Here is a 26,094-nt window from a genome sequence, read left to right on the forward strand (position 1 = left end):
TGATGTCCAATCCATAATTGAGATGTGAATTAGGGGTGGGTAAATTTGAATTTGGATTGAGTTCAGATCAGGTTTTGAGTTAATCAAGTTGGGCAAATATTCACCCGAAATCAATTTGAATTTGTAATTCGATCTGAACTAAAATACTTGTTAAACAGTTTTGCAATTCCCTCTTCTGACATTGCCTTCAGCATCTTAAATCCCAACCCAAATTGAAAGTAACATTGAATATAATACAAATAAGTTATACTAGACTTCATTTAAGTTATACTAGACGCCATTTAAGTTATATCACATCACATCTCATATCGTGCAAATTATATAATACAATGAAAATTCAAAATTAATGATTTAATAGAATATACCATGAAAAAAAAGCCACTGGATTTTGATCTAACAAGGTGGCAGTCGAGGTGGAGCAAGCTATAATCGAGGTGGAGCAGACCACACTAGTGCATCGCAGTGGCCTGGTCTGCGCTACAGCAACAACTTGCATCGGTGACTGGGTCTAGGTGTGCATGTAGGTCACATAAGACCATCGATGATGGTGTCTGTCGATATGGGTCACGTCGGTGCTCTGCGTGTGCCACCCTGTGGTGACTGGGTGCGTGTGCGTGGTGTGTGAACTGAGTGCTTAGTTAATCGATTAGGTTTTTTTTTTTTTATCAAATTTTTTAAATTGTGAAATCCAATCAAATTATCAGTTTGGATAAGAATATCACGCGATCGAGTTGGAGGTTCCATCTGCATACGACCGAAACTTGAATTTTTGCACATTGAGTTGGATCGGGTCACGTCGAGTTATTAGCCCACCCCTACTTATGAATGAATGATTAGGGAAGCAATTGCGAGAAGAAAGATGAAGCAGAGGCTGTAATGTGATTTTTTTAGCTGGACAATGGCTGTATTTATGGCCACTGCAGCTGCGAGTATTCAATGGGTAGGCAGCTATACTGAATTTCTTACTCTTGTTTAACATCCATCGGTCCATGATTTGTTTTCCACAGTTGTTTTTCGACTTTTTAGTGCTCTTATGGTGTTTGGCGCCAATTTGTGATAACTATCATTACACATAACTGTAGTTGTCGTAGATACTTATGTAGTCAGGGATCTTTTTTATTTTTTTTTGTCAGTGCACTATCAATCAAGCTAATTGTGTAAAAACGTCCCCTATAATTAATGTGATTCTTTCTACCAAAGTGGCAAAACACCAAATTGTAGGGGAGGTCCAAAAAGTTACCCATTTTTATCCACAAGCACCTCTATATAAAGCATAAATAAAAAATCAAAATTACATTAAATTAATTTAACATATTTATAAATGGGCAACTGTTAAGTTATATTATTTGTAACATATAATTGACTTAAAAATAAATTTTTTATGATTCCTTAATTTTTCGACGAGAGACAATTAAATGATATGAAAAAATAATTTTAGATTGATATAAGTTATATAATGTATAACTCAATAAGACCCTTACAAATACATTAGAACCACAAGTCTGACCTCTGAAAATGACCAATTGTTCAACTTATTAACAATTGTGAACACATTGTTCCCGGGGCATCATGTAATTTCAAACACAATGCTACACAAATTTTCAAATTGAAAAAAAGGGCTAATGTTTTAGTTTAAGAATGCGTGTGTCATTTTTGTTATTGTAATTAGAATATTAAAAAATAATAATTAAACTGATGCATTAATAGATCACCGTTGGCAGTCATTAAACAGAATTATTAAAAAACACTCAAAAATCAGAACGGAAAATCCAAAGGAAACTCCAAAATTATCAATCAAATCAAAACTGAGTGCTTCTGTTCTGAAGGGAGAAGGGGAAAAAAAAAAACAACTGAGTGAAAAAGAAAATTTACAGAAATTATTGAAATTGAAAAGATAATTCGAATCATATAAAAATAAAAAAGGGAGGGAACGAAAGAGAAATGTCCGGTGATAAAAGAAGAGCGTGGGCCGATACGACGCCACTTCTTGACCAAAAACACCGATCTTCTATCTCTCCAATCTATAACACCAACCGCATATCCTACGCCGCCGGCGGCCTCCTCGAGATGGCCTACGCCACCGCACCTCCCGCTCGTTCCCGCTCCGTCTTTCTCGGCGTCGACGTCGGCACTGGCAGTGCCCGCGCAGGTCAATGAAATGATCGCTCGATTATAGTTTTAAATTTCCTGAAACCATAAAACACAGTTTCTTTTAAATTTCCTGAAACCATAAAACACAGTTTCTAGTAAGAAACAAGAATTAGACAACAAAATGTATAAACTTCTTTGAATATTTATTATTTTATTTTATTTTTCCACCAATGAAATCATTGGTTGATTACAAATTAGTTGACCCTTGTCTTATCGAAGAAACTGAAATTTCTTTATAAACTTGTGTTAACATTAAGAATTTCGTATAAGACTGCTAGCACCAAGTGTGCCAGTTACACACATGCACACATACATACGCAGACACTTTAACTTCACCGTAATTCTGATTTGAGCGGACTTAGGATATGTTTGGGATTGAGGTGGTATGTTTTTTGACTCACAGCTGTTGTTAGTGCCTGTTGTTAGGCGGAATCACTAGATGTTAAATATAGATGGGATGAGTGGTAAGTGTTAGCTGCTGTGTAAAAGTAGGTGTTCACTGAACACTTATAGCTGCCATGGTTTTAAAGTTAGGTAGCAGCATAGTAGTCTTGAGCATAGTTTTAGTTTCAAGACTAGAAGAATTCCTATCAGTCGTTTTATGTACATAATTGTCCATGTCCTATTAGGAAAGATCAATATGAATATTACTCTTCTGAGATTTTGTAATAGTTTATTGATTGTTCTTGCTGCTTGATGATACAGGTTTGTTTGATGAGAGTGGAAAACTTCTTGGATCTGCTAGTAGCCCAATACAAATATGGAAAGAGGGTGACTGCATTGAGGTACTTTGTTAGTATTGATTACTTACTACATGCACGAGAAGTTAGGTGCACAGATCATCTTTAACTTCCTAATAATTTCTGATGTGTTGTAAGTGCATCAAAGGAAGTTCTTGAAACGATTGAAGTGCTATTGGGTAGGAAAAAAATCGAAGAAAAATGTGGAGGACAGTATGACTTTAATTCACAACTGTAAATGTTGAAATGCTTGGTCTAATAATACTTTTTGTTTTCATCTTTAATTTCAAAATCAGCAATCATCAACGGATATTTGGCATGCAATCTGTGCTGCTGTTGATTCAGCTTGCTCTCTTGCAAATGTTGACGGGGAAGAAGTAAAGGGCGTGGGTTTTGCAGCCACTTGTTCGCTTGGTTCGTGACTAATTCTTCAAGAATACTGTGACAAAACACTTTATTTTGGATGTTATGAGAAATGACGCCTACTATGATTTCACAATTTGGATAAAATGGTTTCTTTGCAGTTGCAGTGGATGCTGATGGCTCTCCAGTTTCAGTTTCTTGGAATGGTGATTCTAGGAGAAACATTATCGTGTGGATGGACCATAGAGCTGTAAAGCAAGCTGAGAAGATCAATTCTCGCAATTCACCAGTGTTACAATACTGTGGTGGAGCTGTTTCCCCTGAGATGCAGCCACCAAAGGTATCTGAGCGGCTGTTCTATCCATCTAAGACACATGGCATGGCACGAGAATATAAAGGAATCAGAAAACAATAAGCTATTTATCCTTCTGTTTTACTCAATTTGATAGTGAGTTATGGTTGATTCGAGGCACTCAATTTGATTTTCCGTCTTTCTGAAATGGCCATTTATGCACAGTAAATGAATGATTCCTCTTTTATTTTTGTTGTGTATTTGTTCGTTTTTATTATTATTATTTTATTTTATTTTTAATTTTTGCGTGGCTGTTCTGGAAGAGAGGGGGGGGGGGGGGGTGCTGGGGGGGGGTGAGCTTCATTAGAGTTTTACGTATTTCGCACTTTAATTGACTTGTGAGTTTTCTTGGTGCAATTTACACGTTTGAGACCTTTAATTAGGGATTTGCTTTGTTAAAAGCATCATCTTTCTGTTAAAAGCACACTTTAACCAGGCAAACTTGGCTTATATAGAAATTTGTGGGAGTGAATCGAGGATGAAAAACTTGACTTTATAATTGTAAATTTCAATTTTTTTTTGAGGAACTGATGTGAGTTTAGTTTGATTGGACTGGGTAGTTGCTAGGGTGTTGCGTTCTGATTTTGTTGGAAGAAAAATATTAGGGCATTAGGTGATGATTGCTTTTAATTTTTATCCTGAGGCTATGGGTTTTCCTTGGATTCTTGGTTCAAGTTGTCAAGTTATATGAAATCGAAAGCCATTACAAGCTCCAAATACATAATGCTGGTTAAGATATAATTTTATGTTCTGCGATACTTGTGCAATTTTATTGTTTCTGATCATGGTGGTTACTTGCACTTAACGGGTTATTTCCCTCATGTCTCAACTTTGAGTTGAACGAATGATTCGTTTTCTTTTCTTTTTTAATTCCTTTTGTTTCTGGTGGGGGTGTTTAACATGTCTGATTTTCGATTTTTAATTTTTTGTGCGGCAGCTTTTATGGGTGAAAGAAAATTTGCGAGAATCTTGGTCGATGGTATTTAGGTGGATGGACTTGAGTGATTGGTTGTCGTATAGGTACTTGGACCTGCTAGTCCTGAATTATTATAATCTTTTTTATGACTAGACGTCATTCTTTTCCATTAAGTCAATTGTTTATTGTGTTTTTATTAAATGAACTTGTCCTTATTTTGTGCATTCCAGGGCAACAGGAGATGACACCCGAAGTCTATGCACCACAGTGTGCAAATGGACTTACCTTGGTCATGCACATATGCAACAGATGAATGAGAAAGGTTTTCGAGACATGGAAGCTTGTGGGTGGGATGACGAATTCTGGGAGGAGATTGGCTTGGGTGATCTCATAGATGGGCATCATGCGAAGATTGGTATGTTTGTATATTTCTTTTGTTTAGTTCTTTCTGTATTAATGCGGACATAAGCTGCATGCATGGACAATTAATGATCAAAATTTAAGTTCTTTGCTGTTCAATATCTAAAAGCTATTTTGTCATTTCTAAGTTAGAGAAATTTTATTTCGTTTGGTAACTTAAGAAACCCAGATCAAGCTGCAATTATCAGAATGCCAGAACTACATTCTTGTAATGTTTGATTTATAAAGGCTGTTTCTTTCTCATTTGATTCATTGATGGATCAGTAATTTTCTCACCTGATTACACTAGAATTATGTATTCTTTATATATGCCTCTATGCTCTCTATAAGGTTGATCTGACACTCCATAAGCCTTACAATGTATTTGCAGTTTGTAATGTATTTGAGAGGCTTTATTTGCCACAAACAATATTCTAAATGTTCCTATGAAATGATAAAAATAGTGAGTTGAAAACTCATTTGGTGGTGTATTGTACAAGCGCATTTGCCAATGTTTGCTATTTTAATTTGACATAATTATGTGTCAACAGGACGGAGTGTAGCTTTCCCTGGCCATCCGTTGGGTTCTGGCCTTACTCCTGCTGCTGCAAAGGCAAGAAATTTTGTACTGAAGATTTCAAATTGATCGCGCCCTTGAGGTCCACTGACAAAGCAAACACATTTATTTAGATAGAATGTGCAAATACACATCCTTTTCAATGGGCTTTAGGGGGTGTTTCTTTCTCTATTGTAATATGTAGTGGCTAGTATTATTCTCTTCAGAAAATTATCTTATTGCAGGAACTCGGGCTGGTACCTGGAACTCCTGTTGGGACTTCGCTGATTGATGCTCATGCTGGAGGTGTGGGAGTAATGGAAAGTGTGCCTGAGTCAGTTTCTGAAGCCAAAGGTTATTGCTGACTAGATAAACTTTTTCCTCGTACCAGTTGCAACTTGATTACATTCTGTTCAATCTTGCAAATATTATATATGTTCAGAGAATGAAGAGGAAGCTATATGCCACCGTATGGTGTTAGTCTGTGGCACTTCTACTTGCCATATGGCTGTATCACGGAACAAGTTGTTTATTCCTGGAGTGTGGGGGCCATTTTGGTCAGGTACATCGATAAATTTTCTCTCAGTCTTCTGTTCAGAAAGTTTATGTGAGGATTTGGAGCTTTCTTGTGCGCAAACTCTTGCCTACATGAATTTTCTGTATATATATCTTTTTGTTTTTAGAATTTTGAAAGGCTTCTTTGCAACTTATTTCAATTCTTTTTCCAACTCGAATTAACATGAAATATCATACCATAAGTTTCACTTTGCCATGGATCAAAGCTTGGGTCACCTTGATTTTAAGGATAGTTCATTGACCAAATTAAATTAAAATTTCATTGTATAAATTTTAGGCAAATATAAGTACCTTCTGGAGAGCTAGGAGTTTCTTTGCAGTTCTGTCACAGACAAGTCTTAAGAGAGTGTATATTAATGTAAACTTCCTTTTGCTTCTGTTTTCCAGCAATGGTGCCTAAATTCTGGCTAACAGAAGGCGGGCAGAGTGCTACTGGTGCGTTGTTAGATTACATAATTGAAAATCATGTTGCTTCTCGAAGCCTTGCTAACCGTGCTGCTTCTCGACGTAAGCTATTTGTTGCTGATTTTTTCAGATACTTATTTTCTCTTGTCTCTTTATCTGAACTCAGTTCATTTAAATATATGGGTGATGTAAATTTTTTTGCTTCTCTTTGCATGCATATCTGGCTTAGTCTTTTTTAATTTTTTTTTTTCCTCCTATATGTTCCAGATGTATCCCTCTTTGAACTTCTGAACGGCACTTTAGAATCAATGATGCATGAGAGGAACTCTCCTTTTGTTGCTGCTCTGACTGAAGATATACACGTTCTTCCTGACTTCCATGGAAACAGGTAAATAGTTAAAAGCATGATGTACGGTTCTAGGTGGTAGTGCCCAAATATGTGTTGCAACTGTATGCTACTAAGTTTGTGATGGCACAGGTCTCCTATTGCTGATCCGAAATCAAAAGGAATAATATGTGGTATGACACTCGATTCAAGTGAGAAACAGCTGGCTCTTTTATACCTCGCCACTGTACAGGGCATTGCCTATGGTACACGTCACATTGTGGAGCACTGCAATGGCCATGGTCATAAAGTAAGCGAACATATTTTTCACTCAGTGTTCTATTTGTCACAATCTAGAACAGTTAGAAGTTTTTTATGAAATGAACTGTCAGATCATCTATACTAAGTTTCTCTACTCTATATGCTTCTGGCTCGCCTTTCAGAACTCTTTTTGTTCCATTAATTAATACATTTGGTGGTAGAAATAGTTATTGAAACTGGAAGAACTTGCATATGCCAAGAGACTGAAACATGCCTCACAATTACTTGACTTTTTAGCTATTTAGTGTAACAGCACAACTGCTACACAATCATGTCTGTAACATTGCCTGACGTCCCTGCTGCTCAAGTGAGACCCCTTTTCTTCTTTGTTTCTATGATTAACAAGGACCCATATGAACTGCCTTCCATTTTGTGTTTGTATGAGGATAAACGGAGGTGAAAGTTTTGAGTTTACCAGAAGAGAAACTTGTCACTATAAGATATTAATTTCAAACGTGGGATAACCCACAATGGCTTTAGTTGAAAAGAAATCCAGGTTGTTCAGCAACCCAATCCATTGCCTTGTGTTTGAGCTTTAATTTTTCTGGTCATTTTTTTGACTTGCGTTTGCTAAAGAAACATGTAGATCACTCTATAGCTTAGCAAAAAAATGCTTTTACATATGTTAACTTTCTGATGGCCAATTAAGATGTCTGGTTTGGACAATCAACGGAAGTTGGTCCTGAAAATTCTTGGTCAAGAAGGTTCTGATACAAAATTAACTTGCAATCAACCATCGTAAATGAATTTCATTTGTGTACATGTGTTTTTTTATGTAGGGCTGTTATGACTTTAAGTGATAATTATTTGGTTATTGACTTATCAGTTTCGCAACTCTTATCTATTATATGTTTCTTTCGTCATTTGCAGATTGACACATTACTTGCCTGCGGTGGCCTTGCCAAGAACCCCTTGTTCCTTCAACAACATGCAGATATTATTGGTATCTCTTCCTGTCTTCCTCAGTCTCCACCTTCCCTTTGCTTGTGGCCTTCTGTTGTATTTATATATCTAGAACACACATGTACGTACAGATAGATGGTTAAATACACAAGTCGGTGTGCGTATATACATATGATCGAAATTTATGGGTTACTCTTGTTCTGGTATGATATCTAAGTCATATAACAGGACCCCTGCTTAGCTATGTTTGTATGTAATCAAATTCTTCTTATGTCAAGAAGTGAAAAATCTTTTGCATTACAGAGGATGTTGATAGAAGCCTTTTGGCATTTTTTGACACAAATTGACAAACTTGTGGCCTTCTTGCTCATAATTGGTGCAGGTTGCCCTATTATACTTCCACGTGAAAATGAGTCTGTGCTCTTGGGTGCTGCTATCCTTGGTGCCGTTGCAGCAAAGAGGTACTCTAGTCTCATTGAGGCCATGAAGGCAATGAATGCAGCTGGTCAGGTATGTATGACAGTCGGTTTTTACCTTCTAACATATTTGTATCTAGTATATATTACAAGAGACAAAGAAGCAAAAATTTGCCAGTTGATCCTGTGCTTTTTTTACTCATTTTTGTTCCTGGAGGCAAGCCAGTATGGCGTTTCCTACCAATAATTAACTAAGACATTTCCCCACTGGTAGACTTATGATAACATACATTGCATTAAAAAGTTTTTGCTTCTGTGTTCATTGGTGGGGCTCAATGTTAGGAATATATGGAATCTTGTGAGCAATTATGGATTTTCCACCCTCATCTCGCACCAACATCATCCCTAAGATTTTGACTTTTCTTTTGAGAAATACTTGATGGTCCATGTAACTCGATGCCCTTTGATTCCCATTTGCGGACTGTAGGTTTCTTTAGCATGAAAAGTAATTAGTCATAATAGTATTACCTGTGCTGAGCCCCATATTGCCTCTGCATGATTACTTAATAATATCAGATGAACATTTTCCGAAATTGGTGTTCATTGTATATGTTCCCAGAGTCATTCATGTTGGCTTCTTTTAAGCAAAAAGTTGATATCCCTGGCATATATTTCTATTTTCACATATACTTGAATATGCGCAGGTTATACACCCATCAAAAGACCCAAAGGTGAAGAAGTATCATGATGCAAAATATCATATTTTCCGTGAGCTTTACGAGCAACAGGTATCTCAGCGATCAATAATGGCACAAGCTTTGGCATAGGGTATCTGCTGCCAGGTTCAAATCAAACTTGCTCCCTGACAATGTAAAAATGTTTACTGTTTCGTACAGTTTTTTTTACTCTTTTTGTTTTTTTCTTTCGTCTTCTTGGTCTCATAAATGACGAATCTCAAAAGAATCAAACTGCCTTGTAAAAAGTTTACATCTTAAATTTCTTTTATCCCAAATCTAATCTCAAGTGATGTGTCATTCATTGAGTAATGGGTAATTTTTTATAAAATTTAAGTGAATTAATTGTATTATTTTATTAATCAATTGATGATTGTCACATCATTATAAAATAATTTTTTATTTACCATAATTTTTTGGGGTAAAAAAATTTAGAACTACTCATGTGGAATACAAATTACAATGCATTAACTTTTTTTTTAAAAAAAAATTGATAGAAGAGAAATAAAGGTAGAGATGATAAAATTAATTGCATGGCCAGTTGGCCACGGTGTGATAGAAATTAACTAGAGTTTAAAAGCTTCAAAAAGATCGGCATTGATATTTCCATTTTCAATTGAAATAAGCTATTCATTGATATTTCCATTTTCTAATTAATCATTCAGTAAAAAATTCTTTCGAATCACAATGCAAACATACCATCAATGAAACGCAGATTAAGCAATTATTGGACTAGCGGGTAGTTGTATTATAATTATACACATCGCGTTGCAAAGGTTGCATCGATCAAACATTTTCATGAAAGTAATAATGCTGTGGGCAGGATTTTCTTTGAAGCCTCATATTTAAAGGTGAATTTGGCTCATCGTTAATATTACATTATCTCACAGTTCACTCAACTTCATGACATCATTTTCAATGAAATTATCTAGCATCGTAAATAAGGTTTTCTTTATTAAAAAAACGAGGGCAATTGATTGGGGCAGTACACTTCTTTAAGTCGACGTGGGATAATAGGCTTGGACCTCTTCATGAGGGCTAACGGCCCACTAAGTGTAAAGTACGAATGTGTTCTGTGGATGCAAAAACCCTAACTCAACTAGATCTATTAGGCTAAACAATTATCTAAGGACCAAATCTTACTAAATGTAGCCCACATAAACCAATTAAGGTCAACGAACTCAATTGACAAGAATAAAAGAAAAAGGTTTTTTGAAGACATATTTAATCTAACTTACTACCGTTAAAAATAAGGTAAAAAAAAGATTGGCCAAGTGTCCACTTTTATGTTATTAAATTACAACAAATGTAATCTAGAAATTGGGAAAGAAAAACAAACTACTATGTAATAGAACAAACAAAAGCATTATATTAAATAAAAAACAAAAACAAAAGCATTATATTATTATTAATTACGTAAAAGTAAATGACAAAAGTGAAAGGCCCGGGCATACTTGCGTGCATTCGGGTCTTAACTGATCGTTTTTGATCTTGTGCCATCTGTCACCTAATTATTGGCTATATAATCTTCTGGCACGAGAAAGTGAAGCTCACTGCCAGCGCTTGGGCTTTTGCTCCATCACTGCTCCGCAAATTTATATGACGCCACGTCGCCATCTATCAAATTATATTTTCATTTTTCAAAATAAATAAATTATAAGGGTGTCTTTATGTTACATTTAATGTAACATACACAACTCATCTTAACCACATAAATTATGAATCTTATAATTTTATATAGCTGAGATGAATTGTGTAAGTTACATTAACCGTAACTTATCACTTGCCAAATTATAAATGTGTCTTCTAAAATAAAATTTCGATTTCTCCTTTTCTATAAAACGAGATCAGATTTGTGCAGTTGTCCAATCTTGGGGAAAAAAAACTATTACTGTGATTGGATGCCTAATCTTATCCATCTATATTATTTAATTCACATAATATGTCTAAATTTTTTCAACTTCTTATTATTATTATTATTATACAACAAAGTATTGCGATTTAACTACTATGTACCCATCTTAATTCGACATATTTATTTGTTTGCTTTTATTTGATAACAATTCATTTTTTTATAAAAGCTAAACTGTATATTGATTAGATAATATGGTTATTTTAGTAACAGAAATAACTCATAATTCTATGCAAAATCAAACAGTTTTCTAAATATAAAAATTAATAAAGGAATATTATTATTTTACCACATAATATTTTCTGATTAATTATTTTTTCCCATTTAATATTTCAATTTTTATTATTTATTACTAAACCGTTAAAGTTAATTCAATTTTAATGAAAATTGTAATAAAAATCTATTTTACATCTAAAATGTGTAATTGTAATTTAATCTCTAAATTAAAAATACAAAATTAATTATGTATAAAGAAACATTACTTTCATCAGTTATAAAAGAATCAATTGATAAAATTACAAATATTATACCTCGTGAAATTCTTAAAATACTAAATATACTATAATTTCTAAAATACCCTAGTCACATCAATATTTTATTAATGGAGTTAATGGTTTAATGATAAAATGTTGAAAACTAAAACATTAAATGCAAAAGAGTAAGTGTTAGAAAACTTCGGTAGTAAAATAATATATCAAAAAAATCAAGTGGTAAAATAAAAATATCTAATAAATAAATAAAAGATAGTGAGGCACATCCAAAAATTTATCAAGTATATAAGGAGATAAGGTAATTAATTTACTTAAAAATTATGAAAAATTATCTTCACATCACCTAAGATGAAATTTGAAAGGATATATTTTGAAGGTCTAAAGCTTCTATATTACAGCCCTATGCAATGAATGTAACACAACAAGTCAAGAACATGTTCTATTTTCCATAAACTTAAAAACTAACAACGGATATTTTAATTAAAGTTACAATAAAAAAAAACCGATAAAATAAAAAATATTTTCAACAACAAATCTTCGTATGGGACATAACAACTGACCCCTTAAGCTTTTACGGAATTAAAAATTAGAGACATAATAAATTGTTTTGTTGACAAAGGGCCCTATCTTAGTTCTTAGGAGCACCCATTTCCTTGACTTGTTCTTCTAAATGGTGGTTATCACCTCTTTGCATCAAGATTGAGGTCGAAGCGTATCTTCCTATGGAACTTAACTAAATTGCATTCTAATATATCTCAACTATCCGGTGAACATAAACTTGTGTTAACAATTCAATTAAAGAATAATTTTGATAATTTATCTCAATTAATTTAACATCCCATATATTATAAAATTTTAAGGAAATAATATTCAATGTAATTAGAGCATTAGAATTTTACGAGCGGAGAGGGAATTGAATAAAAGAATATAAATATACAATTATTTGTGTTTTTATTAAAACTCAAGAATCCGAATATTATTATCCGAAAATTCATTTTTTGTATTTTTTAATTTACAAAAGTCATTTTTAAATTTTAATCCACGGGTGATGGGATTTTAGAATAAGATGGCATATTCGAAAATGAAGATGATAAATAGAAAGATGCTGAGGAGAACGGAAAAACCAGCTAGTGCCACGTGTGACGCTACCTGGCGCACAGGCATCGCATCTTTGCATTTTTGCATTCGCACCCCCAAGAACATAACACAACCAGACTCTTCTTCTTTCTTCATCTGCGTCTCCTTTTAATCACAACACCACCCTTTTATCATAATTTATTGATAAGAAAAGAAGAATCTTGAATTGGGCTTGTCTCATTTCAGGTACTCTTATTTATTAAAGACTCCATCTTTTTTAATTTCTAAATCGGCAACTTTGGGGTTGTTTTGTTGAATTCTTGATTCAGGATTGAAGGATGAGTTGTCTTTATGCTTAGTTTTGATTAAAAAATTGAGTGTTTTTATCTGGGTATGCTTTTTTCTAATTTTTTTTTCTGAACATTTGATGGTTTTTTGGCACTTTTGATGAGTTCATATATGGATAATTTGTTCATTTGCTTTGCTAAATGTAGACACAATGAGAAACTCTTGTATTGTGCCTTTGAGTTTTGGGCGGAAATTGCCAAGCTTATGAGCATAGTTGTGTGAGTTTTATGCACTCCATGTGTAATAAAGATATTGGATTCTTGAGCCAATCTTTATTACACTCCGAGCACAATCGATTATCAGCAAACCGGTCACCAAGGCTGTACACCTGATGGATTCTCCGTCTCCTAACGTGCCTGGTTCGGGTTCAACCGCTGGTTCCAATGATGATGTCCCTCGTGTAAAGTTCTTGTGTAGCTTCTTAGGGAGAATTTTGCCTCGACCCCAAGATGGGAAATTGCGGTATGTGGGTGGAGAGACGCGAATTGTGAGCTTGCCAAGAGATGTGACCTATGAGGAGTTGATGAGTAGGATGAGGGAACTTTATGAGGGAGCAGTGGTGTTGAAGTACCAACAACCAGATGAGGATCTTGATGCTCTGGTGTCGGTTGTGAATGATGATGATGTGATTAACATGATGGAAGAGTATGAGAAGTTGGGCTCAGGTGATGGTTTTACAAGATTGAGGATTTTTCTGTTTTCACATTCGGACCAAGATGGTTCAAATCACTATGTTGATGGGGATGACCGTGAGTCAGAGAGGAGGTATGTGGATGCACTGAATAATATGAACGATGGTAATGATTTTAGGAAGTTGCAACATCCTGACTCTCCAGTGATTAGTTCAATTGATGACATCCATATGGCTGAGCGGTTCTTTAACACAATGAGTCTTGAGGGTGGCATTCATAACCAACCACAGTATAATCTTCATCAGCTTACAGTTCCTCATATGAATTCAGGGCAGCAGCAACAGCCTGTTTCTCAGAGGTATAATGAAATGGAAGGTCCGTGGAGTCCTGCATATTATTCTCCTAGGCATTATGGGCATCACGATCCTCCTAGACCGTTGCCAGAGTTTCCATCTTCACCTTCTTCTGCCCGGTTCCGCATGCCATTTGGAGAGGAGAGAGTTCCTGAAGAATATGCGAGGCAGCATGTAAATCATCATCCCACATATGAACCTCAGCCTCAATTTTCTGAAAATTTAATATGGATGCCACCTGGAAATGTTTCTGGAGACAAGAGTGGTTTTCCTGGTAATTTATTTCATGGCCATAATGTTTTTGATGGGAATGGTTTATGTGAGCACTGCAGGCTCACTTACCACAGAAATCAATTGCACTTGGATCAACCCAACATAGGCAATGGGCTTCCCCAGGTACCTCTTTCATGTGCTGAATGCCGCCAAAACAGGGAGAATTTAGTATTGAATGCTGAAGCAAAGTTGCCTGGTATGTACCCTAAAGATAATGACAGCCGATCGGTGTATAATGAAAGTCACTGTCATGAAAGAGGATGGGTTTTGCAGCATCAGTTGAATCCGAGGATTGAGGAAGCAAGAACTCATATGTCTGGAGCTGGAAGATTGAACGATCATTACTTGGTGGATGGTCCTGGCATGAATATTCCTCCGGGGCATGGTAATTTGGTGGATGGCCACCATGTCTCTCCAAATCATGCTCACCATCGAACAGGACCTGAAATGGGGAACGAACTGTTTCATGATCCAGCTGCAGCAGTGGTACCCCATCTGCACACTCCTTCAGCTGAAGAGCGAGTTGTGCGGTACGGGAATTTTCCTTATGGAGCAGATACTATTTACCCAGTGTCTCATGGACATGCAACTGCACAAAATTTGTGGAGAAATGTTCAGAACCCCATACATGTCACTCCTCTTGAAGCATCTGGCCCGGTTATTAATGGTTCCATTACTCCTGCTTATCTTAGGGGTGCAGTGGAGGGCAATCCACGGATTGCTGTTGGGGTGGACAGTCCAAATTCTTGGATTGATCCCTCGCAAAGAGTGCCTGGTTTCGAAGGTACAGTCACCCCTCCAGAATATTATTACAGCCAGACTCAAAAAATGAACCCTCAAAGTTATAATCAGCAAAACCAACTCCCAGATCCTGTGCACCAATCAGATTCTTTTTCAGCATTGGTTCAAGATAAATTGGTTTCTTCTACTACAGATTGCAATCTGGGTTTGAGAGTTAACAATGTTAGTGAAGCAGTTAGAACAGACGAGAATTGTAACCTTGGACAAGAAAAAGCAGCAAATCATGTTGTAAAGGTTGAAGAAACTGATGTGAAAAGATCTTGCTTAGAGCAGAATATGATTCCCGAAAAGCCTATTGGCTCAACTTCCCTGCTGGCCATGGAAGTGAGTGGTAATATTGAGAAGCCAGGTGAAAAATCTCCTTCTGATCGTCCAGAAGATTCGAAGCTTTTGGCTCACAATTTAAGTATCTTACCTGAGCTGATTGCTTCTGTAAAAAGAGCAGCGTTGGAAGGGGCAGAGGAGGTGAAAGCTAAAGTTGAAGAAAGTGATGATTCTGTAAAGCCTGATACAACGACAAAAGAAGCACCTGCAAATGAAGCTGAATTAGTGGTGAGCATGGAGTGAATCTAATTACCCAAAGTAGGATATTTTTTTCGTTCCCTTTTAATTGCCTGTTTTTCCTGTAGAACATTCATGGAGAAATAGAGATGGATTATGATAACGACACTGTCAAGACTTTGAAAATTGAGCCAACAATTGCTGAGGCTGAAGCTATTGCGAGGGGATTACAGGTTCCTCCTCTCTGTCTCATTCTTGTCATTAATATAATTGCTGCTTATTTTATGATTTCTTTCATCTGTATGATCTCATCTGAATAATGAGTCATTTTCCATATATGTTATGGTCTTTTATGCACTCTGGTCTAAGCAGTTTGCTCATTCTTTTTGCAGACAATTAAAAATGATGATCTAGAGGAGGTTCGAGAATTAGGTTCTGGAACATATGGATCTGTTTACCATGGGAAGTGGAGGGGTTCTGATGTAGCGATAAAGAGAATCAAAGCCAGCTGTTTTGCCGGGAAACCTTCTGAAAGAGAACGTTTGGTATATCCATATCATTCTTTCAGCTACTGTGAATCAACTGATGTAAAAACAATCATTGTTTTCAGTGTCATTGTCTTTACTGATGCATATATGATAGTAAAGATTAGTCTGCATTTAGGAAATTAGTAGTCTTATAGTCTTTTGACAGCTAATATTTTTAAAATAAACATAGCAACAACATTTAGAAGTACAATATATACTGAAATGATAGTACAATTACTGTCAAAATTTGACTAAAGGCATTTCAACAAAATTTTTGCTAGTTGTTTCAAGTCTTTTTCAATTGTTTGTTGCATATTCTGGTGGAGCCAGGAAACTTATATTGGCAACGGTGTTTCATTGATATGGACTTGATTTAATTCTCAGCATTGTACTCTTTGATGTCCTATCTATATGGGATTTGCTGAACCCTATCCATATGTCAACTGCTGTCATTTTTGCAACCCCTTCTATCTTGCTTGGAGTTGTTTGCACGATTATAGTTTTATCTATTTTGCTGTTGTAGATTGCAGATTTTTGGAAGGAGGCTCTGTTATTGAGTTCCTTGCATCATCCAAACGTTGTGTCTTTTTATGGCATAGTACGTGATGGTCCTGATGGATCTTTGGCAACCGTGACAGAATTCATGGTTAATGGGTCTTTGAAACAGTTTTTGCAGAAGAAGGACAGGTATGGTGATGGCACTTTAGTGAATTTGTTTTTTCGATTTTTTTGTTATTTTCTGCCTTTAAATTTTTTTTTTGTTCTGCTTAAAAAAGATTTGTACGGATGAAGATTCTTTAGATCTAGACTTATATGAAAGCAATACCATTGTTTAAATGTGGAAATCTGATTCTGTAATGTTTTGAATAGAACCATTGACCGTCGTAAGAGACTCATCATAGCTATGGATGCGGCATTTGGAATGGAGTATTTACATGGAAAGAACATCGTACATTTTGACTTGAAATGTGAAAATCTGTTGGTGAATATGAGAGACCCTCAGCGGCCTGTATGCAAGGTAATATTTTTAATGTTTGTGTATGGTTCTTTTCATATCAACTTTGCTTAGTCTCCTGTATTATATTCCGTGCCTACGTTCTTGTTTGGTTAAAGTATTAGAAGTTCTGAATTCTGCGCTAAGCTTCTTGTGCCTACTCTTTTAGATTGGTGATTTGGGCTTGTCGAAGGTGAAACAACAGACTTTAGTATCGGGAGGTGTTCGTGGAACTTTACCATGGATGGCACCTGAGCTCCTGAGTGGAAAAAGTCACATGGTAACAGAAAAGGTAACATTATTTAGTTTAAAATTCTGCTGTTTTCAACTTAAATGGTCCTATGACTGTTATTCTCTGGGTATTTTGTTTTTCTTCTTGCAATTTATTTTATGTTTTATTGATTTCTTTTCCATAGATTGATGTTTACTCATTTGGGATTGTTATGTGGGAACTGCTGACGGGGGATGAACCGTATGCTGATATGCATTGTGCTTCTATCATTGGTAAGCATAAAATAGTAGCAGACTGTATATTGTTTCCAATATGCGTGTCAATGTGTGATTTTGATCTTTGTATTTGTTTCTTAATTTTGATTTGCAGGAGGAATTGTGAATAACACATTACGCCCCCAAATTCCAACATGGTGTGATCCTGAATGGAGGTCTTTGATGGAAAGTTGTTGGGCCTCTGATCCAGCTGAGAGACCTTCGTTTTCAGAAATTTCTCGGAGGCTACGGAGTATGGCTGCTGCAATAAATGTGAAATAGATATATTATAACCGGTTGATTTCACATATTGCTCTGTCGTATTGGAATATGGAAACAATAAAAAAGAATATATAATTAAGTTTTAGATCACACCTGTCTTGGTTTTGAAGAATTGCAGGCTAATAAAGCCTTGGTGCATCGTTAATCAACCTTCTGTTGTACTGCCATGAAAGGGTATTGCAAGTACGCATAATTGTATGCGGCCTAAGAATCCACCCTGAAGACTTAATAAAACACCAATTCGAGCGGTGAATGCACAATCAGAATGTGAGTCTCCCTACTGCTTGTCCCTACATGGTATTATACTCTTTACCTTCCACTCAAACATGGTAACTAAGTGATCATTACTTCTCTTACAGGATTTTTGTTATTCTCGATATGATTATGATGGCGGTATAATGGGTGATGCGACTATTACCTGAAGTGGGACCAAGTTTTCTTCTGAAGTATTTGTACATAAGTTAGTAGTAATTAACGTGTTCTAATTTTTATCATGAGAGAACACAGGCATACATACTGCTTCAAAAATATCAGATGAACTTGGAACCAGTTGTTGGTTATAAACTATTTTGACGCGCTGCTTCATTTCCTTAAGTTTTTTCTCACCCGGAGTTTCTTGATATTTCATAAGATATACTCTTGGCTCTCCTATCGATGTATAATGTATATGATTATCTTCATGAGATCCTCAGAGATAATGTTTTCTGGAATAAAAATGCTGCTGTGAAGCTCTTCCTAGTATTATACGGTTTCCTGTACTGGCAATTCTCTTTTATTTAATTAATTTACGAATATTTAGAATCCTGAGTGTGTGATTTCTTGGAATAATATTTGATCTGGAATCTTAAATACCACATCGCTTTACCATTTTGTTGACTCAAAAACTGTTTTGATGAGTAGTAGGGATTTTTATTTGGTATTAGTTGGGCAGCTAGCTTAAACAAATTAAGAGTGAACAAATTAAGAGTGTGTTTGACATTGAGGTACACCTTTTTATTCGCAGCGTAGAGATTCTGTAAAATGTGTAAATTGGCATCATTTCGTGAACTGAACAATCTTGAATTAATCAACTCAACTTACTCTGGGTCTTTAGCCTATGCTCATTCAAAGTTCTTGGGGGATAAAATATCTAGTGAAGCTCTTGGTTCGGTGCTGTTGGTGGGTTCCATAGTTACCAACTCTATTGGGTGGGCAGATTGAAGTCCTAAATTTTAATCACAAAGTTAAGACGACCCAAGATTAAATTAGTAGCCAAAGAGTACATTTTTCAAATTTGTTGTTGACTTAATTATTCCTCTTTCCCAAGTTCTAACGTCTGAAACGTGACATTGAAATAGGTTTAAATGGTCTACTAATGATTGATTAAAGAATGTAATGGAGGTGAAGTAGGAGGCATATACGGCATCACCAACTCTTTTAAAATAAAGCATATATAATTCCAAAGGTCAAATTCTGTGACACCATCATCGATCTCTGATGTTCCTTTAGAGATTTATCGCCATTCTTTTTACTAGCCACATCCTTATTTGTGTATTTAATTCCTTCCATTGGGACTGTACTTGGTGTAATATTGGTTGTACTTTCATGCCAAAATGGTATTATTTGAGATATAGAGGCGTGGTTGAAATTGCTTTTAACACTGATAAAAAAATGTTTTTAGATAACAAAAACTGTCATTCCCGTTTTATTTAATTTTAGTTGAAATAAATGTTTAAGAAAAGATGATTTGAGGTGCTTTTGATGAATATTTTCGTGAAAGCTCTTTCGAGTGCTTCGAATAAGAAAACAGCATGGAAATGATTATGGGAAAAGCAGTCGTTAGCTCGGTACTCCTTTCAGAAAGTGCTTCCAAGTTACTTAAGAGATCTGTAATTTTCGTCGTCATCGTCACCTGGAGAAGATTTATAATCAAAACACTCCGAAACTTAACATATTATTACTTGTGCTTTGGAATCGTTCCGGCGTTGTTCTCATTCTTTTTCTTTTAACTTTTTGTTCAGTTTCAAGTATTGCACTCGATCGTACGACAAAATCACTCCCCACAAACTTAGTAAACACATTTATTTATTTATTTATTGCAATTTACATCAAATCTAATAACGCGTTGGCCCCAGTTTGAATTTGCATGGAAGGTAGACACGAGAAAAAAAGAAAAATCCTGATTATTATGATGTATTAACTTGATAAGTCAATCCCTTGGATGCTCATAGAGATGGGTTTGTTACCAAAATGAAATTAAACAAACACAAAAACAAATAACAAGAGTTGACAATTGTTAATACGGTAAGAGATTTGAGACCAATTGAGGTCATCAGCTGTGTCTGTTTGTAACGTCCTTGCACATTATTTTACATAAAGTGCATGGAGATAGCAACACATTGATTAAATATTTATATTATTTTAGTTTATCTCTGCGTGTTACGTTGTGTTGAAGTCGAGCGATTCATCATTTATTATTCGATACACTCTTATTCATGGAATATTATTAACATATTTTAAGTCCACTGTTAATTGCATCTTTGTCAACTCCTTCTGTCACGCAAGGTGATCTTTCTCTAGTTTCCTGGGGTTCATTTTCGTGAGAAAATTCATGCTAAATCTTGACTATTTGTTGAAAATGACTTGAGAGCAGTGGCATCGCTTGATTCATATTGTCATGTTTTCATACGTAACCAACAGAGCTTTTTCCATTGTAATTAACTTTGACCAGCCAATTCAGATCTTCGATAAAATACTTCAAATTTAGCTGGCATTTGCTAAGAGTAAGCAAATCTCTTAATATATAAATTTTAAAAATAGACCATCATCTTGATCTGGTATGTAGCTCTCATATTTCTAAAGAAAATTCAAAGAGTCGGTGTTAAAATGCTATTGAATTCTTAATGCTTGTACTACTGTAAACAATAGGTCAATCGTGATTGTAATGAATTTCTCCGTCGTCCGTAGATATATGAAGCCTAAATTAAGATAAATAACATTAAACTATGATTTATTTTATATATATTTTTATTCTTAGTATTTCATAGGATTAATTTTGAATAACTTCCTCTTAAAATGAACATCTTCGAAATACTGTCATATTTATTCAACAGATAAGAAAAAAAAAATGAAAGTGCCTTGATGAATGTATTTTTTCTTAAAAAGAATGGAGGTAAATTAAGGTTTATAATAATTTGAGGCTATTTTGAAAATTATCATTTCACGAGGGATAATTCAAAATTTACCTTATTTGATAAGTTTTTACAAAATTTTTAGCACATTTAGGATATTTAAGGACTATAGGATTATGATTTGCAATCAAGATTCCCTCGTAATACTTAAAAAAAAAAAAGATTCCCTCGTAATATGATATATGTAGTATTAACTTAAAAAAATAGTAGTTAAATCTTAACCAAACATTATCATTGAATGACATATACAGCACGAGATCTTTAAAAGGAGAGGATCACAGTTCCTAAGTGATTATAACAAGCATCTAATCATTACATTTATGAGATTTTAATGCTATAAATTAATTAACTTTGCTTCAATGAGTTTATAAATTTTTCAGGACCAAAAAGGAGATTACGTTCTTTAACCCCAAAGCAAGAAAAATTGCCTATTTCTAAGCCATCAATGAAATAATATCAGTAGGAAAGGAAAGCGTGGTCTAATCATGTAAAAAAAAAAAAAAAAAAAAAGGAAGGTTCTGTTAATAGTAGTATATTGAATTTATTTAGAGCAATCAACTAAGCACACCAATACTGATAAAAAAAAAAACTAAGCACGCCAATAATTATAATTCCAAATTAATTATTATTGTTAATTAATGAATATATAAATCTAGCCAATGGTTATCTAAGCTTAACTTGATCTTATCAAGACACCCTTTACCAGCTCTCACTCAAAAGAGACTTATTAAGGTTTGGTCTCATTGATGATGCAAGTACCGCAGTGTCAATGCATAGATTCTAGGGTTTATAACAAAGACAAGCAGAAGCATGTTTCCTTCAGCTTAAAGATCTGAGTCCATTTGTTGATTAATTAAGATATTAATTAATTCTAGTTATAATATGTATTTGTGGGAGTGAGAGCTTTTTGAAATTTAGATAGTTTCTTCTTGTTATTTCTTCGTAGGTGCGGTTCCTGTGGCTTCTTTCATTATTATAATCTTTGAGAAAACATTAAAGTAGGAAACCGAGGTCAATCAATAGTACTTGTTTTATAAAGGTTTGAATTTCTGCAAGCCACTCTTTTTGGTTTTATCTTCTTTTCTTGTTTAAATAATTTTTTTAATTTTCTTGCTTTTGAGTTTTTTTTAGTATTTTATGTACTGTAGCCAGCCCACTTGTCACGATTAGGGTTTGATAATAATGGTGATCATTATTTTTTAAATAATAAAGAGATGTTGGCCATTTTGTGAGTTGGGAAATCTTTGTTTGATCGAGCTGCACTTTTTTTTTCTTTAGTTTACTTTATTTTTTTATTATTAATAAGGAACTGTGTAATTGATTTGATCAAGCTGTTGGGGTTATAGCGTTTCAGCTTAAATGACAATGTCAAAATTAACGAACTTAATGTTAGTACTTATTTTGGTACTTGTTTTCAGCAAATAAAAAAAGATATTTTGGCTCTTAAAGATTTGTTTTAGTTCATTATTGGGAAAATTTTAAAGGAAGATAGAATTAACTATAACAACTGTATAAGTGAAAAAATACAACTAACACTATAAAGCATGTAGTGTACTGTGTTATAGTCCATTTTGTCTTCCTTTAGTATCTATCTATACACACACACACTTGTTTCTCCATATTTCTTTAGTAACCCCAATATTTTTATAGTTGACACCTGAATGAGTGGTTTCTCCACTGCTGCTTTCATGAAATCAACTTCGCTACTACCATATCATGTAAATCTCAAAAACTATCATATGACTAAATTAAAAAAAAAATTAACAAATAGATGTCTGTGTGTTCATTCCTGAAACTTTTAGTGTCTTTTTTTTTTCATTTTCACACAACAAACCCTAACTAAAATAATCAGTTGCCATGAAATTGTAGCTATATGTACTTCTAATCTCCTCTTCTGTTCCGTGCTAGACATGTGATAATGACCATTTCTTGTGCCTTATTTTTTTTTTTTTCAATGGGGCACATATAGCTGTTGAAATTAAGAATCAAATCATATATAAAATAAGTACTACAACTTTGTTTTCATTTAAAATAAGATATATGCAGATACAGATTGTTCATTTGAAGAAGAAGCTTAATCATAAAATAATTACTTGTTCTTCAGCTGGGTGGATAAATGAAACCCTCATCAATTAACCTGAGATGGCTAAGCCTGCTGAACAAGCCTGGATTGAGTTGTAAATAGATAACAACTCTTTTAGTTTTTGTTTTCTGAATTAAAGAATAAAAGACCTAGAAATGAGATGCATTCATGCAACAGAAAATATAAGGTAATATCCCAATGATATGAAATTAACAATTCTATTAACATGAAATAAAGTTCAACTTTGATTTGTTTCCCAATGCACGCATCACTTGCTTCGGTCAATCAAGTTACTTCACAGAATTGAAATTGCACTGTTGTTTATACATGATAGCCGCCTATGATACAGTTTTCTACATTCTAACAAAGGGATGCATAATCTACATTGATACACCGAACATTTCAACAATGTTTGAGACAAATGGAAAGAATGGAGGCTTCTTTTCAATTTGATCAAATACCAGCAATAGTGGTTCAAATAATATACTAATGAACCCGAAAAAGCAGTGCAATTAAAAATGCCAAAGGGAAGAAATTTGTGGTACAATTTGTCCAGTTGCTTGAATACTTAAATATTTTATGACCAAACTAATCCAAAAAGCAAGAGTGAGAGAGAGAGACTTTGTAAAATTACCCAGAAGAGAGAAAATTAATAATAATATTGATAGAGAAATAATAGTGAGGCACATTAGACTTTTTTGTCCTCATAAGCATCACATCACCCACTTTTCCTACCTATAAATGTTGGCTCTTGTCTCCCCATTTTTTTCCCAACAATCAAACACACACAAACACCTGGCTTCTTCTCTTTCTATTTCCTAAAAAAGAAGAAATATAAGAAAAGGTCAAGAATATGGGTCGAGCTCCGTGCTGCGACAAGGCTAATGTGAAGAAAGGACCATGGTCACCTGAAGAAGATGCTAAACTCAAAGATTATATTGAAAAATATGGCACTGGAGGCAACTGGATTGCTCTTCCTCAGAAAATTGGTATAATATATAGTTGAAACTCTCTTTCTTGCTTTTTTTTGGTATGTTGTGCTTTGTATTAGGGTTTTGGAAAGATGCATATATAGATTAAATTAATAAATTAATGATGGTATAATTGATGCATATAGGGCTCAAGAGATGTGGAAAGAGTTGCAGACTTAGATGGTTGAATTACTTAAGGCCTAATATCAAGCATGGTGGATTCTCCGAAGAAGAAGACAACATCATTTGCAGCCTTTACATAAGCATTGGCAGCAGGTTTTTTTTCCCTCTATCTTCTTCTCTCTTAACATGAACTGTTTGTCCTTTTACCTCATCCATGATGCTTCTTCTGTCTAGTTAGGTTAATTAATTAATTAACCTGAGTTAAATTTCTTTGGCTTTTAGATGGTCTATAATTGCCGCTCAGCTGCCTGGGAGAACTGATAACGACATCAAGAATTATTGGAACACCAGATTGAAGAAGAAATTGCTCGGAAGGCGTAAGCAATCTAATAACATCAACGGATTAATATCAACATCAGGGCAAGATGTAAATGGTGTCAATAATGGTGGGGATGAAAACAACAATAGCCAATATTCACAGGGTTTGAGCAACTCCGCTATAGAAAGGCTTCAGCTTCATATGCAGCTTCAAAGCCTCCAAAACCCTCTTTCTTTCTACAACAATCCTTCCTTTTGGCCCAAGTTGCATCCTGTCCAAGAAAAGATGATTCAAAATCTTCAATCTTTGAACCAAAGTTGCCAAAACCCTAATTTGCAAAATGTTCTTCCTAGTTCTCAACTTGGGTTGCACGAGCAAAATGTTGGTAATTTCTTTGAACAATCCAATTCTCCTCCTTCGGCTCCACAAGACTTTCCACAGTCAACCTGCCCCGTGCCTGTAAGCAGTACTGACAACAATGTGATGAACTCAAATGCTATGCTTAAAGCGAATGGATTTGAGCCATATAATGCAGCAAACCAGGAGGTCTCAACATTCCAAGCTGAGATTGAAAATTTTCTTAATAATAACAAAGCAGTTGGATTCACAGCACAGGAGGAGAATCAAATTGCTCAGTTTGATTGTTTCAATGTTTTGAATGGTTCTAACAAGGAAAGTTTGATTTGGTGGGCGAATGAATTTGATTCAAAATCCGCATCCTCAAACTCTTGGGACTCTACGCCTGCTATTCATCAATCTGAGGGGATGTTTCAAGATTATGAATTAGGTTACAATATTTAATATTTAGAATGATTTGTATGTTTATTTGTTATGATCATAAGATGTTGGGAGACGGAGAGTTTGATATAAGGTTTTGTAAATTATGTGGATAATAATGTGTTAATGTTATATATATTCTAAGTTTATTGCCATTTATGATTTGATGTGCTTTACAAAAAGTTTGTGACTTCTGTTGTTTTAATGAAAATCACCAACTGTAATTAACTATATGTTATGCTTAATTGTGATTAATAGAAAATGTCAGTTGATATCAGATTTTATATTTACTCGATCTTGGGGAGTAGGATTCATTGTCTTGTCTCTTTAACTGGGATTACTTCTTTTTTCTTTTCTTTTCTTTTTGGGGGTTGCAAATTGGAAATTTTAATCTTGTGTTCCCCAAGTTCAACAGGAAAAAGTATTTTGTTTGCTGTCCCGAGAATGTTTTCACCTTTATTTTCTTTGATATTTAACTAAAAATTTAAAATTTAACACTAAAATCATGTTTAAAATGCAGTTGAAGATATAATTTTGTATTTTCCTCGTTACACAAGTGGTTAATAAAGAGCATCCCAAGTGATCTCTAGGGATAGCAAAAATCCCCACGGGGATGGGTACCCTCGGGGATTTTCCCCATTCGGGGAGGGTATGGGAATAATTTCATACCCAATTTCTTATTCGGGGAGGGGACGGGGATGAGGTGGAATCCCCATCCCCTACCCATTTCCCCATTTTAATTTTTAATTTTATTTTATTTTAATTTTTAAAAATTACTAGTAAATAAATTATAAAATTTAAATTATAAAATTATAAA

General features: G+C 34.7%; 3 protein-coding genes across 5 annotated transcripts; all 3 read left to right on the forward strand.

Moving 5' to 3' along the window:
* Positions 1-1,758: 1,758 nt before the first annotated feature.
* Positions 1,759-9,457, forward strand: LOC102624488 (uncharacterized). The gene is made up of 15 exons (XM_006474087.3): positions 1,759-2,149; positions 2,857-2,936; positions 3,188-3,305; positions 3,416-3,594; positions 4,544-4,626; positions 4,753-4,937; positions 5,473-5,534; positions 5,723-5,831; positions 5,920-6,039; positions 6,441-6,560; positions 6,726-6,846; positions 6,937-7,093; positions 7,975-8,047; positions 8,390-8,517; positions 9,128-9,457. Exons 1-15 carry the CDS (start codon positions 1,942-1,944, stop codon positions 9,248-9,250), a joined length of 1,866 nt encoding a protein of 621 aa, XP_006474150.1. The 5' UTR covers positions 1,759-1,941; the 3' UTR covers positions 9,251-9,457.
* A 3,218-nt stretch (positions 9,458-12,675) lies between these two features.
* Positions 12,676-18,575, forward strand: LOC102624013 (uncharacterized). 3 transcript variants are annotated; one of them, XM_052433351.1, is made up of 10 exons: positions 12,676-13,028; positions 13,132-15,596; positions 15,674-15,778; positions 15,938-16,090; positions 16,596-16,759; positions 16,943-17,090; positions 17,236-17,358; positions 17,483-17,570; positions 17,668-18,101; positions 18,194-18,575. In XM_052433351.1, the coding sequence occupies exons 2-9, from the start codon at positions 13,317-13,319 to the stop codon at positions 17,832-17,834; spliced, it is 3,228 nt and encodes a 1,075-aa protein (XP_052289311.1). In that variant the 5' UTR covers positions 12,676-13,028; positions 13,132-13,316; the 3' UTR covers positions 17,835-18,101; positions 18,194-18,575. The 3 variants fall into 3 exon arrangements, with proteins under 3 accessions (XP_052289311.1, XP_006474148.1, XP_006474149.1); XM_006474085.4 differs by having other exon boundaries at positions 12,676-12,883; XM_006474086.4 differs by having other exon boundaries at positions 12,676-15,596.
* Positions 18,576-23,881: 5,306 nt separating this feature from the next.
* Positions 23,882-25,384, forward strand: LOC102629843 (transcription factor MYB36). The gene is made up of 3 exons (XM_006474561.3): positions 23,882-24,076; positions 24,205-24,334; positions 24,464-25,384. The coding sequence occupies exons 1-3, from the start codon at positions 23,941-23,943 to the stop codon at positions 25,299-25,301; spliced, it is 1,104 nt and encodes a 367-aa protein (XP_006474624.1). The 5' UTR covers positions 23,882-23,940; the 3' UTR covers positions 25,302-25,384.
* Positions 25,385-26,094: the final 710 nt, after the last annotated feature.

The sequence above is a fragment of the Citrus sinensis genome, chromosome 9, assembly GCF_022201045.2.
Source record: "Citrus sinensis cultivar Valencia sweet orange chromosome 9, DVS_A1.0, whole genome shotgun sequence".
Classification (NCBI taxonomy): Eukaryota; Viridiplantae; Streptophyta; class Magnoliopsida; order Sapindales; family Rutaceae; genus Citrus; species Citrus sinensis.

What these genes read in the sequence shown, in the direction of transcription:
- LOC102624488 (XM_006474087.3), top strand. Translation starts at nt 1,942, where the DNA reads ATGTCCGGTGATAAAAGAAGAGCGTGGGCCGATACGACGCCACTTCTT. An exon ending in AAGAGGGTGACTGCATTGAG is followed by an intron (nt 2,937 to 3,187) that starts GTACTTTGTTAG and finishes TTTCAAAATCAG; the next exon opens with CAATCATCAACGGATATTTG. An exon ending in TTACTCCTGCTGCTGCAAAG is followed by an intron (nt 5,535 to 5,722) that starts GCAAGAAATTTT and finishes ATCTTATTGCAG; the next exon opens with GAACTCGGGCTGGTACCTGG.
- LOC102624013 (XM_006474086.4), top strand. Translation starts at nt 13,317, where the DNA reads ATGGATTCTCCGTCTCCTAACGTGCCTGGTTCGGGTTCAACCGCTGGT. An exon ending in CAAATGAAGCTGAATTAGTG is followed by an intron (nt 15,597 to 15,673) that starts GTGAGCATGGAG and finishes TTTTTCCTGTAG; the next exon opens with AACATTCATGGAGAAATAGA. An exon ending in CTCAGCGGCCTGTATGCAAG is followed by an intron (nt 17,091 to 17,235) that starts GTAATATTTTTA and finishes CTACTCTTTTAG; the next exon opens with ATTGGTGATTTGGGCTTGTC.
- LOC102629843 (XM_006474561.3), top strand. Translation starts at nt 23,941, where the DNA reads ATGGGTCGAGCTCCGTGCTGCGACAAGGCTAATGTGAAGAAAGGACCA. An exon ending in TGCTCTTCCTCAGAAAATTG is followed by an intron (nt 24,077 to 24,204) that starts GTATAATATATA and finishes TGATGCATATAG; the next exon opens with GGCTCAAGAGATGTGGAAAG. An exon ending in TACATAAGCATTGGCAGCAG is followed by an intron (nt 24,335 to 24,463) that starts GTTTTTTTTCCC and finishes TTTGGCTTTTAG; the next exon opens with ATGGTCTATAATTGCCGCTC.